Source organism: Peromyscus californicus, unplaced genomic scaffold (genome assembly GCF_007827085.1).
Source record: "Peromyscus californicus insignis strain IS unplaced genomic scaffold, ASM782708v3 Scaffold_8__1_contigs__length_139910024, whole genome shotgun sequence".
Taxonomy (NCBI): domain Eukaryota; kingdom Metazoa; phylum Chordata; class Mammalia; order Rodentia; family Cricetidae; genus Peromyscus; species Peromyscus californicus.
Genome location: NW_026294606.1, coordinates 63328307 through 63345369, shown reverse-complemented (window position 1 = coordinate 63345369; position 17063 = coordinate 63328307). Strand labels below are relative to the sequence as shown.

Here is a 17063-nt window from a genome sequence, read left to right as displayed (position 1 = left end):
CCCTGTGAAGCCAGCCTCGTGCCAGGCCTTATCCTTGCTCCAGAGGACGCTCAGACAAGATGCGGAGGAGAGCCTGCTCCCCAGCACTTACTTTCTAAGAACGGCGATCTCATTCTCGATGCTGCTCTCCTTGCCCTTCAGCGCCTTCTTCGGGATGCACTTCACTGCGAAGAGTTTCCCAGTTGCTTTTTCTTCCGCTAAAACCACTTCAGAAAAGGCCCCACTGTGAACAGAGAGGGAGAAAAGAAGGGTTAGGGTGAGAGGGTTTGGTTTCAGAAAGGCCCCTCTAATTCCAGCACAGTAACAAGGAGCATGACCACAGGCATTACTGTCATTTTGTGTCCAGCGGGGCTCCTTCCCAATGTCCTTAGAAGAAAACATGTGGACAACCGTACCTCAATGCAAAGAGACGGTGGATGTCCACACAGGACCATAAGGGCAGTGGAGGCTGCCATGGGGTGACTACTTTGAAGTGCCTCTTGGCACCCTAATATACAACATGGTCAGGTTAGGGTCCTGTGGTAGGCAACAAGAACATTCCCTAAAGAGGTTCCCCCTCAGAGAAAAAATGGTATCCATAGCATGTTCACGTAGACCAGAAAGTCAGATACTAAAATTCTCCAAGTCCCTATAGGCTCTCTCACCCACAGAATTTCCTAGAATACCTCCCAAACACTGAATTAATTCTCATAAATAGGTAAGGATGTAATTACAGTGGGAGCTGGTACTACATGAGGTACTGGCACTTGGATACTAACTGGTAGGACTAGGCAATCTTTCATTCTTCAGCTTCCTTTCCAAACAAACAAACAAGGACCATACAGTGAGGATGATTAGCCCATCTGCAAATAGAAACTCATCTCTTTGAGAAGAGAGAAACACACTGTAATCAGGATGTGTGGACCCTAAAAGCCCATCTCTCCCCAGTGATGGCATGCTCAGTCTGGAACAGCATTCTCCTAGCCTAGAAACAGTACCCACATCCTTTAGCCACCAACAAAGATATTCTTACGCATAGATAGGACCAAAGGGGACAGGAATTTGTATTTGCTTGGTACAGTGGACTATGAGTCTTTGAGATAATGTTCCTACTAGAACATAAACTCTCAAGCAAGAAGTCTGTCCATTTTCATGGTCTGCATTTAATTATACAGACCCTAAGGGCAGAAGATAGTCATTCAATGAAACAGTCAAATGGGAAGTTCCAGCAAGAACCTTCTGCCCAAATCTATAAAGAATTGCTAAGTAGAATTATTTACTCAGAAGGCTATGTCCTGAAGTTTCTTGAATCACTTAAAACAATCATCATTAAATATAAATACATACAGTCTCACAACAGAATTTTCACAGAATAATCTTTGGAATCAGACAGTCCCTATGATATCTGCTCACTATCAAGGGGATTGGCCTCCAAAAATATCAGTTCAGAACAAGCCCAGAGTCCATGACCTGTGCTTCTCATCAATTCTTGTCCAAGGATAGAGTCACCCAATGAGGGTGAAGAAGACCTGAATACTCAGATGCCAGATCCCTCCTCCACCATGAAAGCACTGTGTTGAAACTAAGAAATCTCACTGGGGAAAGACCAAGCCTCCCACACCAGGGGTAATTTTACACCAGAGTCTACTCATTCGTTTTTGACTTCCACTCAACTCCCTGCAATGCACATTATACTAAGAAATTGTCATACGCTGTTTAAACTTGTTCAAAGTGAACTCTGGGAGTGAGGAGGACTTTCTTGTCCCAGACTCTAGCATGTTCGTTCTCAAATGTCCTCCAGATCCCTTTTCCTGGGGCAGGCTGCCCCTATTAACTGTGACAGGGAGGAAAGATAATAACAAGACAGCCCAAGAGCAAAAACACTGTCCCTTTGAGGACAGCTAGAAGGTGAACTCCTTCCAAGGAGGTTGTGACTGTTAATCCCATGGTGAGAAAATGGAATCTCATCTACAGAAAGAAAGCTCAGCTCTGCCTGGAAACTCTCAGTCTGGGAACTTAGTCATGACTGTTATAGCAGGGCTTCCCCAATCACTTCTGCTGAATAACTGTAAATGCCCAACTAGATATTGTCTCCTTTCTACACTATTTGTTCTTTTACTAAAAAAACTCACCAGAGGGGAGACCCTATCAGGAACTCCAGCTAATTCTAACAAGGCGCCCCCGGTCAGTTTCTGCTGGGTGTTTATAAGCCCTTGATTTAGTGTCACCTTTTCTTGACTCCCTCAGCTGGGCTGCTCCAGTCATCTTTGCTGCATTTTTTTTTTTTGAGCGGCCAATTTGAAGATGTTTTGCTATCTGTCCACCACTTCCATCTATCTGCTACTTACTGCTTATTCCTTTACTTTCGCCTACTGTATCGATAATAAACTCTTTCAAAATCAAAAGCATGTCTACCATAGATCATTCTTTAGACTGTATAAAACAGTCCCCAATGCTGCTAACCCAGTGGGGTTTGTTGACACCCCCACCCCCTGGCATCTTTCCAATTTGCAAAATCCATTCTCCAGAACACAGAGAATCCCTTCAGGGCTGCAAGCACCTGCTAGGGATGGGTCAATAGCTACTCTCAGGCCTCTCCTCGCTCACTGTCCCCTACCCTGCTCTGCACATACACCAGCTCTTTTATTTCCACCAGGGAATCCACACAGACAAGAAGAGACCATGGCCAATGCAGGGGAGACAGTCTACTTAAAAGGGGACCTTCACCTGCAGATATGAAGCTCGCATGAGGGAAAATAGAGCTTTTGACCTCTGTGTCATTTTCTTCCTGGAAAACGGCTAGAATGTGAGATTATAGCTCGAGTTGGAAGGCTAGGGAGAAGACTGAGAGCAGGGGTGGTACTCCAGCAGCAGCACGCCCTCTGTGTTTGTTCTTAACTGTGGGTGGAAGGATCTATCTAAGGTCCTGTAGGAGGGCAGAAACGTGGGTCACACGCCCGCAAGGTGTTTCACAAACGAAGCAGCTCAGGCTTGACAACATGAGCCACTCCTGGGGTGCCTAGAGATGGACATGGGACAGGTACATGAGAAAGGCCCAGAAAGAGCTACTGAAGTCCAATCATGAATGAAAGTCGGCCTGGACTTTATACTCTCAGGTATAGACTCAAAAGAAAAGGAGCTGGGGAGATGCCTTGGGAGCTAAGGTGCCTGCCATGTGAGCTGAAGGACTTTGAATTCAGATCTCCAGCACCCATTTAAAAACTGGACATGCAGCCGGGTGGTGGCGGCGCACGCCTTTAATCCCAGCACTCGGGAAGCAGAGGCAGGCGGATCTCTGTGAGTTTGAGGCCAGCCTGGGCTACCAAGTGAGTTCCAGGAAAGGCGCAAAGCTGCACAGAGAAACCCTGTCTCGAAAAACAAAACAAAAAAAAAAAAAAAAGCTGGACATGGTCACACGCTGCTGTAACCCTAGTGCAGGGAGCAGGGGGACAGGTGAATGAATCCCTGGAGCTGTTGGCCAGGCAGTCTAGCCAATCTGTGAGCTCTGGGCTCAGTGAGAGGCCCTGTCTCAAACAATAAGGTGGTGAGTAGACCAAGAGGACTCCTGACATCAACATCTAGCCTCCACAGGCAAGTGCACACACCCACATACGCACATGTAGACATATACGTTATACATGCTCTCATATACAATAGGTACAGTATACACACAGAGAGAGAGACAGAGAAAGAGACAGAGACACAGAGAGAGAAAGATTTGAAGAAAGATGACTTTTTTGCCATAATCATAGCAGCATTACACACAACAGCCATGAGATTTACAAAAGAAATCAAGTGATAAATAAATAGACAAACAAAATGGAACATACATACAATGTGCTTGTAGTCCTAGGGCTGGGGAGGCAGAGACAGGTGGTCCCCCAGGCTCACTGGCCAACCAGTATAGCCCACATACTGGTTGGCCAGTGAGTGGCCATACATACATGCCATGCATAAAATGCAACATTATTCATTCCTTAAAAGACTCTGGCACATGATCCAATACAAATGAACCTTGAAAACGTGTGCTAGATGAAAGCCCCCATTGTGGAAAGGAGACACCATGTGTTTCCACTGCTGTGAGGTCCCTGGAGTACTTCGTTCATAGAGATGGAAAGTGGACTGGGGTGGAGGAAGGAAGAACAGGAAGTGACTGTTTAACTGGGACAGAGTCTGGAAACTGAAAAGGACCCAGAAGCAGATGCTGGTGGTTACACAACAATGTATAATAGTTCAGAACCCACACCCAAAGTGGTTAAAATGATAAGGTTTATGGTATGCCTATTTTAGCACAATAAAAAAATAACAAGAGAATGCTCAATGACATGGCTTCACATAGAGGTAATGGGAAAATGTGAGAAACTCTTCACTTGTTACCTCCCAAAAGAAGAGAGGACTTACAGGGAAACTGCAGGGTACCAGGTGGCATGAACTGCTTGATATCTACAGAGGTCTCTGGCATGTATCAACTAATCTATTCCTTGGGCAATGAAAGATACAGTACACAAGAAGTCACTGTCAATGTCTTTAAGAACCAGGACATCAAGCACTGAGCCCAGTGCAGAGGCAGGATAGAGTGGGAAATCAGACATGCTCCTTAATCCCCTGAGCTCTTTCTTTTATCGTGTGTGTGTGTGTGTGTGTGTGTGTGTGTGTGTGTGTGTGTGTGAATGTGTGTGAGTATGAATGTGTGTGTGTGACTGTGAGTGTGTGTGTATGGAATGTGTGTGTATGAATGAGTGTGAGTGTCTGTGTGTCTATGAGTATGAATGTGTGTGTGTGTGTGTGTGTGTGTGTGTGTGTGTGTGTGTGTGTGTGTGTTAGTTTCTGTGTACAAACGTACATGTACTTGCAGGTACACATTTATGTGAGTGTATGCCAAAGGACAACTTCCATTATCATCCCTCAGGTGCCATCCACCTTGTTTTTGGCAACAGGGTTTCTCACTAACCAGGAAATGGCCATGTGGTCTATACTGGTTGGCCAGCGAGTCCAGGGGACCATGTGTCTCTGCCTCCTAGCACTAGGTATTACGAGCACAGGCCACCACACATCTCTTTGCTTTTTCCTCACGTCCATAAGCACTTTGCTAACTGCGCCATCTCTTCAGGCCCCTCTGAGGTCTTCTTCAGTACACTGTGCAGGGGTGGTGCTACCAGGAAGCCTGCCACCCCAGCACTGAAGTTGACAACAGCAGAAGGAACAGAAAGTGTTGTCAGGGCAACTGCCCTTACTCCCAAGCTCGAGCATACAAAACCACTCTTCTCATTTGCCCGAACAACATGCGTAAAATTATCTTCCTGAAGTTTTCCAAAGGTGATGCTCTCTGGACTCAGACAAGAAGATTAGCATGCACTTTATTGTTCTCACGATAAGCAGAAATCACTTGAAGACACTTCCCCTGTTCAAGGAAGCTAATTAAAAACATCACTAATAAAATGGGTGAATGAACCTTTCAGTGGAATTCCGCAACACACTTTCAGGAGACTGAGCTGGGGTGGCAGGACTACTGCAAGGGAAAAGGCCTGGGAGCCTCGTGGGCCTTCAGACTGCCCAGGAAACTAAATGCCCAGGAAGTGGGGACAAAGAGTGCTGTCGCTTGTACTCTGCAGGCTGTGAACATAAGTGGGATGTATTCAAAACTGAGTGGCATGACACTGTCCTAGACGGACACATTTCTACCCGGCCCACAGCAGCCTATGATGTTAGTGTGCCTGAAGCACAGAACAGGTCTTCCTCCTCCTCTGCAGCCTGACTGATTTCTTCACCTCCACACAAGGCACACTGTGTGGGACACATTTGTTCACATCTGCCCAAGAGAGTTAACAGAACACTCCTTGTTTTGACCGGTGAAAATACCAGATCTGTGAGCTTATGGCATGTCCCCCACCAGGGTGACATAAGTAACAACTAATAGAAAAAAAGGAAAGGCAGGGTATTGTACAGACATAAAGGTGTTAGAAATATATGACTGTAGGAGAAATAAAAATTCCAGTGTTCTGAAAAATGACACGTTTTCAAATGACAAAGATGTTTATTTAAATTATAGAGGAAGTCATTATTAAAAAAATACCCAAGTTCTTACTAAAGTGAAATAATAAGCAGAAAGGTCGGACAAGTTGTTCCTGCGACGCCAAGGATCTCTGCAGCTGTAAAGAACTGTGCAAACTGCAGATGCTGGTACCTTCCCTGCCCTCCTTTAAATCAAACCATCACCTGGAGGCAGCCGCTGGGATTTTAAGTTGAGTGCCAAGAAGGAAACCATCTTTGGAGGGCATTCTCAAGACTAGGCCAATGTCATGGGACTAAAGAATTGTACACAACTGCTTAAGCTTTCAATGTCATTAAGAATGGCCCTAAAGCAGGTCCTTTTGTTTTGCTTTAATAAGACTCAAGAATGGAATCCTGCTACAGACTGTTGCACCCAGTCCAATGAGGATACACACCCAGGTCACGCTGAGTGTGATGACCCAACATCCAGGTGACCCATGGGAGGGCGAGTGGGCTGGGCTCTGAGCAATGCCTCATCTTCCCATCCCCTCTGAAAAGGGAGCATATGCCACATGCCCTGAGGATGCCTAGGGTAATACCTGGCATTAAAGGTTTTGTGAACCATGGTTGTCAGGTACTACCCAGATGTGAAAATATGCAGAGCCATTCAGAACATCCTGTCTTCAGATCTGTGTCTTCTGTTGAGGGGAGAGTTCAGAGCAGAGGCAAGTAAATCCTGGTTGTCCTTGCTAAACCACTTACTCATTACCAGTTGTTACCATCAGAGCAGAAGGTAGGCATGGGAGTGCACACCTGGAGTTCCAGACGTTCAAGAAACTGAGGCAAGAAGACAACTTGAACCTAAGAACTTGAGGGCAGCCTGGGGAGCATGTCCAGACTGTTTCTTAAAAAGAAAGTGATAGGGGCCAGCAAGATTGCTGTCCTTGGGTACTTACTTATCATCAAGACCGGCGACCTGAGTTCAATTCCTGAGACCCATGTAGTAGAAGGAGAGAACCAATTCCTATAGTGCAAGTTGTCCTCTGACCATCAAGTATGTGTTTATGTATTTTACACACACACACACACACACACACACACACACACACACGTATGCACACACGTGCACGCACACACACATGCAGATTCCTTAGATGGAATGACTTTCAGAAAGGATCAGGAGTTGCCTTTTTTGAAGGAAGTATGCTGAACCAACCACTTGGTAAAATTATATTCATCCCAAATTAGACCAAGAAATAATCAGATACTGGAATGATCTGCCCTATTAGCCGAGAGTCAGCTATTATTGGCTCATTGCCTTTTTGTGCTTTTTAGTTGCTCTACATACAAATCAGATTGATTGTGCTATTAACTTTATTAACGGCTTTGCCTGTGGTCTGCTACCAACATTGCACCCCGCAGCTGGGCCCCCCAACATTACCCCAGGCCCCTCACCATCAATCAAAAGGTTCTGTTCACCAAGCACACCATTTCCCTGCTGTTGGGCCAGGACAATATGTATTTTTAAAAATAGGAAAAGAACTTAATCAGGAAAAGACAATGAAGTTGGTGATATTTATCTTGAGACAATCTAGAAACTAGACAGGCACCATTTAGAGCTATTGTTTCAGAACAGTCCACTCTTAAAATGGAAAAAAAAAAACCACATTTTAACCCCAACAGTCCTCTTACTGAGCAGAGAAAGTGAATGGATCGTAATACCACTGGACAAAGATGGTTTCCATGTCTCAGCAACTCCCCTGGCAGAAACCAAGCACTCTGAGAAATGCTTGCTCTTCCTGAAAAGTCTCCGCACGTTCCCATGTCATGACTGCCATTGGTAGTGCTGACTCAGCACACTTCCCAAAAGACCCAAAATACGCCCAGTGTAAAAAGTCAGATTCTGTCAAGCAAGTGCATCAAAAGGGTCTTGGTTTCCTGTCCTCACAGAAAAATGTGAGCCCTGCACGGAAACTGGTATCCAACTCAGATAAAGCATCTATTCACTAAGGTGTGCTTTACTATTTACTAAGGGCTTTCCCTCTACCTGGCAAAGGGCTACATAGAAGAGATGAATAGTAGGCTATATATCAGTAAATATGAATGTTATATATGAATGAATGTTATATGTTATATTCACATATGTTATACATGAATGTTATGTTTACCGCTTACTCCTTATTTAAGACAAGCTTTCTCGAGAACCTGGGTCTCACCAATTTTGCTAGAACTGCCGCTCAGGCAGCTTCAGGGATCCACCTGCCTTCCTTCCCCTCCCTCAGCAGACAAGCACTGCTGAGCCTCACTTTCTACAGGACTGCTTGGGACCCAAACTTAAGTCCTCACGCTTGAATAGCAAGCCTTTCACCAACACAGTCATGATCCCAGCTCCTATTCTTTTTAACTGGAAAAACAAAATCCCATCTTCCTCTGAAACTGGTAATTGCCTGTGGGAGCCCATTTTGAGGTTCCTAGTGGCTTTACCCAGCAGGTCCGAATAGAGAGGATGATTGGACCACGGGCCTGAGTGCAGGTGTCTGAGATGGTCTGCACTTGGCTAAGCTGGGGGAAGGTCTTTTGCTCCATCCCTAGGCGTTTCTGTAAATACCTTAGGACAGAGCCAGTCAGGGCCCATTGGAATAGGTTCCAGGCCCTCTCGAGGCTATCCTGTATTTTTTATCTGTTTATCTCCACACTCTAAATCCTTCTATCTAATATTTTCTGCTGCTCTGACTCAAGAAAACTCTGGGGAACTGTGGGGTTGGTGGGTAGCCGCCCCGCAAATTCCACAATGACAAGCAAATTTCCATGAGATCTTCAAGAACCATGAAGAGGTATTCTTAACTATCCATCCGATTAGCCTGATTGTTGCCCATATCCATTCTTCTTGTCAGTGCATTTCTGCGTCCCGAGCCTCTGAAGCTGGGCTCATCCGTGACAAGCCTTGTGACTCAAAAAGGCATCAAATGGCTGGCACCCTCACTGCCTTTGACATCTTCAGTTTCTAAAGGCTTTTTTGTGGTACTAAATCTTTACTGTTAATAGAGTCACTGATCCAAATACAGCAGACAAATAAATTCCAAGTGAATGCATACTGCCATCCCCAGAACATGCTTCATTTAACAGCACAACTCTTCCCCCTGATTCTCTGACAGGCCCTCATATTTTACCCCTGTGGTCCCTGTGTCACTTGTCAAAGGGTAACATGGACCCAAACAGAGTTGGCAAATTTTGGGGTGTTTTTAGTTTTTTGTTTTGTTTTTTCTTACCACACCACCAGGAAGGATTCTGGAAAGCCTAGTTTTTAGAGATGGTGGCAAGTAAAACGTTTTGGCTCATTAGGGACCAGGAAGTCTCCCAAGGCCACAGCTTAAAGGGCTAGTGTCACTTACAGGCCCATAAAGCATCTATATGGGGCTATTTGCTGTGTGGGAATATTTGTCAATGGGTGCTGGAGGAATGAAGAGATGAATCAGGAACTCCTGGAATATTTTCGTCTTTCTGTATCATCTCAGATGGTATGTCTTGTGGCAGTTTATGCTGATGTCATTAGGAAGACATGGCTTCGAGGTGGTTCTTCAAAGTGCCTTCACTTCTTCCTCAGATATGGCAAGGACACAGACTTGGCAGATCCTTGTGCCCTTCTCTCTGACTACTACAAGGGTACAATGTTCTCTCAGTAACAGGGCAGTTCCTTTAGTAGGGACAGTGGGCATCACCCCCAAATTGTAGGTATAAATGTGAGCTGAAGGCTGAGATCCAGGTTAGCCTAGGCTACATAGTGAGATCCAGGTCATTCTGGGCTACATTATGAATTCCAAGTCAACCTGGGCTACACAGTGAGATCCAGGACAGCCTGAGCTACATAGTGAGATCCAAGTTAACCTGAACTACACAGTAATATCCAGGACAGCCTGAGCTACATAGTGAGATCCAAGTTAACCTGAACTACACAGTAATATCCAGGCCAGCCTGGGCTATACAGTGAGATCCAAGTCAACCTGGGTTATACAATGAGATCCAGATCAACCTGGCTACATAGTGAGATCCAGATCTGCCTGAGCTACATAGCAAAACTGTCTCCAAAACAAACAGGCAAAAATACGCACATACACAATAGAACACTAAACACCTATTTAAAATAATGAAGTAGCCGGGCGGTGGTGGCGCACGCCTTTAATCCCAGCACTCGGGAGGCAGAGTCAGGCGGATCTCTGTGAGTTCGAGGCCAGCCTGGACTACCGAGTGAGTTCCAGGAAAGGCGCAAAGCTACACAGAGAAACCCTGTCTCGAAAAACCAAAAAAAAAAAAAAAAAAAAAAAAAAATGAAGTAGATTTATGTGATTGAATTATCCCCAAGATATAAGTAAAAGAATATATGTTATGTTCACATTTATATCAGAGAGAGAGAGAGAGAGAGAGAGAGAGAGAGAGAGAGAGAGAGAGAGAGAGAAGAGAGAGAAGAGAGAGAACCTAAGGAAGGATGGACAAGAAGCTGTGGCACTCCATTCTCTGGGGAATGGTGTGGGAGTGAAGCTCATTGGAGGCCTCATTTTGACTCATTTTATTATGTGCCCATACTTTCTCTATTAAAAGTTAATGAAATGGAGAAATGTTTAGGAAAAGAGAGAGAATAATCAATAATAATAATCTACACAAAGTGACTAGCGAATCAAAGCCCTGTACTGGATATTTTAATTGGATCAGCCAATTAGCTATATCACAATGACAAAATGCCAGTGACAACCCTGTCCCACAGCCAAGTTTACCCTCTGTGCTGTGGAGACCGCCTGTCTCGACAGGACTCCTAGGAACGGGTTATGCAGCCCTGGTTCATAGACGGCCACACACCTTCCCTGATACAGAAGTACAGTAGCCTTTGGGACAAACAAATGTCTTCACTGAGACTACTCTTGAATAAGGTAACACTGCGGGACTCATTGATGGAGAAAGGAGAATTTGAAATGGGCCTTGAAGAATGAATATGTTTCAATGTACATAGATGCAGGGCCAGAAAGACAGTTGGAAGACAAAGTAAGGCTGATGCAGTAGAACGTGTTCAAGGCTGGGGGGGCAGGGGGTGGGGTGGGGAGAGAGCTGTCTGAAGAGAGTAGGTGTCAGACACTTGAGGGAAAATGGTTTATAGTGACATGCACAATGCTCAGCACACATCCCAATGTGTCTCATGTTCTCTGTATTCACAGCCCTGTATAATCTTACAGTAGAGAGATTCAGGATCCCCCCAAGATATCCAGGTTCTGATTTGTGAATATGCCACCTGATGCAGCCAAGGAGATTTTGCAGTTGTAACTAGGTTGTATATTCTACTATGACAAGTGTCCTGGGTGAAACCAATATAATCACAGAGGTCCTTGCAGCAGGAGGACAAGAAAGGTCAGATTCAGAGGTGATGTAACAACGGAAGTCAAGTGGCATCCCTGCTGGAAGAGACACAAGTCAAGAACTTTCAGCTCCTACCTAGCATCTAGAACAAGAAGTAGACTCTCAAAAAAAAGGTAAAGCTGGACAGCGGTGGTGCAGCCTTTAATCCCAGCACTCGGGAGGCAGAGCCAGGCAGATCTCTATGAGTTCGAGGCCAGCCTGGTCTACAGAGTGAGTTCCAGGACAGGCACCAAAACTACACGGAGAAACCCTGTCTCAAAAAACAAAACAAACAAAAAGTAGACTCTCCCTTGAATGTCAAGGAAGAGCACAAGCCCTCCCAATGTCTTGACTTTTGCTTCGCAAGACTCAGTTTGGGACTTCTGATCAAAACTAAGACAGTCTGTGGTACTCAACAGCCACTGAGCTTTACTAATTTGTGATAGCAACAGCAGGAAATAAATACAAAATTATCATCATCATCATCATCATCATCATCATTGGTCACCACTCAGAAACTAGACTCCCAAGACTTAAGAAGTTATACAAATCTCAAAGCCACTGACCAGGAAGCAACAATATTCAAACTTGAGAGTGATGTGTGGACAGGAGGATGCCCTGGGAGAGAGCAAGGGCCCACACTGTGTGTGCTCTGAACAGCTGATGGAAAAGCGTGCACCCAATGCAGGCCATGATGAGAAGGGAGGGCTTAAGCAAGTGGGAAAAATAAATAGAGCCGATTAATATGCAATATCCTCGTTCCAACCAAATGCATTTGGATTGCGTTCCGTGTCCTTGAAACATCCCTTTGAACAGGAGCAAATGACTTTGGCATGCAGGAAGTCCATGTATGGCCAACAGCTTCCTTATTGATGCTACTTAAGGGCATAAAAAATGCTTTCTTTTTACCTGTAAAAATCCCTCCCCTCTTGTCTGTCTTTGCTATACACCTTTTGATCTCTGAGCTGCCTCTTGGGTAATTTCATAAACAAAGCTGTAAACAGAAGGTGGTCATGACGTGTGCTAGTCTGTGCATCCTCAGGAGGACAGAGTTGAATCTCTCTCTCTCTCTCTCTCTCTCTCTCTCTCTCTCTCTCTCTCTCTCTCTCTGTGTGTGTGTGTGTGTGTGTGTGTGTGTGTGTGTGTGTGTGTGTGTGTGCAGTATGTGCATATGTGTGTGCACATGTGTATTACTAGAGAGCAAACTCAGAGCCTCATGTATGTTAGGCAAATGCTCGATTACTGAGATACAGCTTCATCCATGTGCAGACTACAGTATAGAGAATAATTCCTTTTCCTCGCAATATTGTGCAAAACAAAATGAAGCTCTTCTAACCCAGATAATTGCCATCAGCATCATCTTCATCATCATCATAGCATTACCACATCACCAATACTATTTATTGAAGCTTACTTTAAAATGCTATCATCAACTAAATTTTTATTCTACCAACAACTTGACATGGTAGCGTTATCATGCCCATTCTACAGCTGAGAAAAGCAAGGCTCAAAGATATTCATATTTTTTGCTATCAAGCTAAGGACACTGACAGTCTAATAACCTTATGCTGAAGTCCTCCTCTGTCATTTTGAGAGCATACCACTTCACCAGCAGTCTAGCTGTCGTCCAGCCTCAAATTCAGAAGGAGTGATGACAGAGGGGTACCAAGGGTTTTCAACTGTGCTCCCCACCCTCCCAAAGTGTCCAGAGTCCCCTGTCCTTACCTTACAAATAGTCATTTGTACTAGATGGGTAAATTCATTAACATTGCCGTAACCAGAGAACCTTCCAACAGAACAGCTGGCCTTCTCCGAAGTTCCTCCAGTGTTCACACCAGCCGATGGCTGAGGCAGATCCTCTTCCTTCCTACTCTGCTGAGCCTGCCCTCTCTGCTGGCAGAGGGGGGCAGAGTTTTTCAGAATTTTCCACCCTAAATCCAGTTCTCAGTGCTCTAGAATTAGGACCCTCCCCCTGGTCTTGGCTTAACTTTCACTTATTTCCAAAATACAAATACTCGGTAGGAACCAAACTGACCCTCCTGGACACCACTGGCCCTTCTCCTTCTCAATGGCCCACGCATCTCATTATGCATTTCCTGATTAATAGAACCAACTTAATCCTCCAGCACAATTGACAGGCCCTTTTGTCTCTTACAATATAATCACATTAACCTTTCCCAGTCGATAGAAAAGGCCATACCTCTTGCTATGGGGAAATATTCTATTTGTTGTTCAGCTACTTACACACAGAGGCTGCTAGTCAATTTATTACAAAGAGTTGGTGATACACACATTTCTGGCCAAAACTAACAGTATGTCTGCCTTGTGACCCCCACCCCCAACAGAACAAAAGATGATACCATGGTACTAAACCTTGCCCAAACAATAAAGGCCAGAGCATAACAGTCTGGTTCACTTGGACTGTTTCAATTCCTTAGGCATGAGGGTTATGATCCATCAGAAAGAACGTAGGCACGAACATGCTCTTGACAGCACTCCCAAGTCCCCAAGGTCAGGAACTAGGACATTGTCCAGACCAACAGAGAGGCCCAAGTCCCAGGCTCATGCCTCTCAACCTAGCCCAGGAGAGCAGAGAAAAGCTCCAGCTGCAGAACACACCCCAGGTCTTCCATAGCAGCTTCCTGGACCCTCGAGGCTGGGCTGCCCTGAAATTCAGGACAGGTCAAAACAAGACAGTCCCCAGAGCAAAGATTCCACAGACTAGGTGATTTGGGAGCTTCCAAAACACTAGGCTGTCTAAAAGACTCTCCCCAAACTGGCCCATGATTAAAGTCCTTGAGATAACATCAGCAAGCCACTTCCGGTTAAGAGACGCAACTATTGACATCCCCATAGAAATCAGAGTGTGTTTCCTGGGAACAGGCCAACGTGCCACACGAAAACATTAGCCAAGCTCAGCAGGAAGTCCTTAATGAAACTGGAAACTAGCCATGCTTTAAACATGAGTTAGCTCCAGCCCTGGGAAGAGTAGCTGTTCTTTCAAGGAAATGAGAATGGCATGGGTCACATAAGACGGGGCACTTTGTACACTACCTCCAGGTGCTAAGGAACAGCGGCAAAGAGGCTCAGACACAGAGGGCAGGTCACACATCTGTAAGCTGCAGGGATCAAAAGGAAGGGGCGGGCAGGCCATTTAGTCAGTGAACACACACTGAACCAACTTATCCAAAAGGTGTTGAAGAGAGGTGAATGGGCCTCTCTGTCCCTAGGAGCCCCCATGCCAGGGTGAGGGAGGCAAAGAAGAAAGAAATCCATAGGTAGCTGGGGCCTTGGATCAGTTGGTAAAGCATTTCACCAGGCAAGCATGGAGCCCCGAGTGTGATCTCCAGAAGCCATGTAAAAAGAGCTAAGTGTGGTGACATACACTTAGAATCCAAGCTTTGGGGAGGTGGAGGTAGGTAAATAGATCCATGGAGTTTGAAGCCAGCCATCCTAGACTAATCAGGGATCTCCAGGCCAATGGGACTCTGTCCTGAAACAAGGCACACGGCACCTGAGTAACAACAACCAACGTTGTTCTCTGACCTCTGTATGTATGTATGCACAGGGGAGTGTGTGTGTGTGTGTACCCTAGTCTTCACTGAGCCAGAATCCCGTTGAGTTAGTCATCATCCCTCCTTAGCCCAGATGCTTCCTCCTGTCATTTCGCATCTACTGACCCCACCTGCTCTTTGACCACACACTTTCCCTGTCCCATGCCGTACGCTGACTTGAACCTCATTTCTCTACCCCACTATAAAGGGGGACTATTGGAGCAATCCCATTAGAGCTCCCCAGCATCATGATAGCACAGATGCTATCAAGGAGCTTTTTCTTCACCATCTCCGAAGTTAGAATCGACTCACTTTTACTGAAGTTCTCCCCTGAGCTATGAGAAGCCCACCATTCTGCCTGGCACTCACTCATGAAGCTACCTGGACTTGTCCCTTTTTTCTTGCTTGAGAGACAGATCTTCTGCTCCACTACCTCCTCCTCCAGCTGAGAACTTCAAAGAAGAACCCCACACCTGCCCTCAGACCTGAAGCACAGCATGCAGACCACCCCACCCCACATCTAGCAACTGGCCTGCACCTCCTCCGGCTCCCCCTAGAGCCGGCATTTCACCGATGGCAAAAGCCATCCCAGGTATCAAGAAGGGAAGGCTCTAGAAATGTATGCATGGCACACAGACGCAAACAAATGGAATGCTACTGTGACTCAACATTTTTCTCCTTTACCTCACACTTCAATGCTTCTGAAAATTATGTTTAAAATACGAACTGGCCACACTAATTGTCTTCACCTCTACATCAGATACACTTGAGCAGCAGCAGGGGAACACAGAAATGAATCACTACGCCTCATCCCTCCAGAACGCTAGGGCTGAGGATCTGCAGGGATCGCCCGCACTCTCTGAGCTGTGCGGTCCAGGCCCCTTCTCCTAAGGGCAAGTGTCGGCAAGGCAACGGTGACAGTGGCCTTGTTTCTTCACTTGATTTTTGAATCAAAAATGCCGGTCCTGCACAGCAAGCTCCCCCTTCCTGTGTCTGCAGCCACCACCTGGCCGTGACTTCCTCTCCACAAGCCTCATGGAGCTGAACAAAGAGCAAAGTGGGCAGTGTACAAAGGGGACCACGAGAACACATGCTGTACGTTGTTGCTGCCCTTCTGTTTGGCACTGGCTGCCGCACCCATACCCAGGTGAGTGGTATTTAGGAAATAACTGTGGATGCCTTGCTGGCTATAATTATAAAGAAAATAAATCTAGCTTCCTTAAAGAGCTCATGTTAATAACATTTCTAAATTTAAAAATTACAGTGAAATGTGGGAGACATTTAAGGGGGAAAGAATGAGAAGATCCACGTATGTTAATCTCCTTAGGATGCAAATTCCACAATCTTATCAGAAAAAGAAAAAACATTCAAGTCTCACAAATAAAATCTTAAAGTATTAACATCCACACCACACCAAGGGCCTTCCACTGAGAACCACCTGCACAACTCATATGCCCATTCACAGAAACCCATGTCCAGCAGAAGATAACCCCACACACATACACCATCAAATACATGTAGACAAACCACAAACATACAGCCCACAGAATGGTCAGTTGACACATTCACCAACCCTCAAGACTCATTAGAAAACAAACCAATACAGGACTGGAGATAGACAGATCAATGGTTAAGAGCATTTGCAGCTTTTGCAGAGGGCCCAGATTCAGCTCCTAGCACCCACACTAGGCAGCTCACAACTGCCTGTAACTCTGGTTCCAAGGGATTCAATATTTTCTTTCGACTTCCTAGAGTACTAGGCATGCAAATAATGCACATACATGCACACAGGCAAAACACTCACACACATAAAATAAATATTTAAAAAAGAAATTAAGGGGGTTGGAGAGATAGATAGCTCAGGGGTTGAGAGCACTGGCTGCTCTTCCAGAGGACCCAGGTTCAATTCCCAGCACCCACATGGCAGCTCACAACTGTCTGTAACTCCAGTTCCAGGAAACCTGCCACCCTCATACAGACATACATGCAGACAAAACACCAATTCAATAAAAATAAATAAATCAGGCTGGAGAGATGGCTCAGTGGTTAAGAGCACTGGCTGTTCTTCCAGAGGTCCTGAGTTCAATTCCCAGCAACCACATGGTGGCTCACAACCATCTGTAATGAGATCTGGTGCACTCTTCTGGCCTGCAGGGA

The 17063-nt window shown here is 45.5% G+C and overlaps 1 protein-coding gene across 3 annotated transcripts in view; it reads right to left on the bottom strand.

The window, feature by feature from the left end:
• Camk1d (calcium/calmodulin dependent protein kinase ID) overlaps positions 1-17063 on the bottom strand; it is a 419461-nt gene that overhangs the window by 263309 nt on the left and 139089 nt on the right. For all 3 annotated transcript variants that reach the window (XM_052727099.1, XM_052727100.1, XM_052727098.1), the window contains exon 2: positions 92-223. In XM_052727099.1, the coding sequence (XP_052583059.1) occupies positions 92-223 (132 nt within the window). The remainder of the gene's footprint in view (positions 1-91; positions 224-17063) is intronic.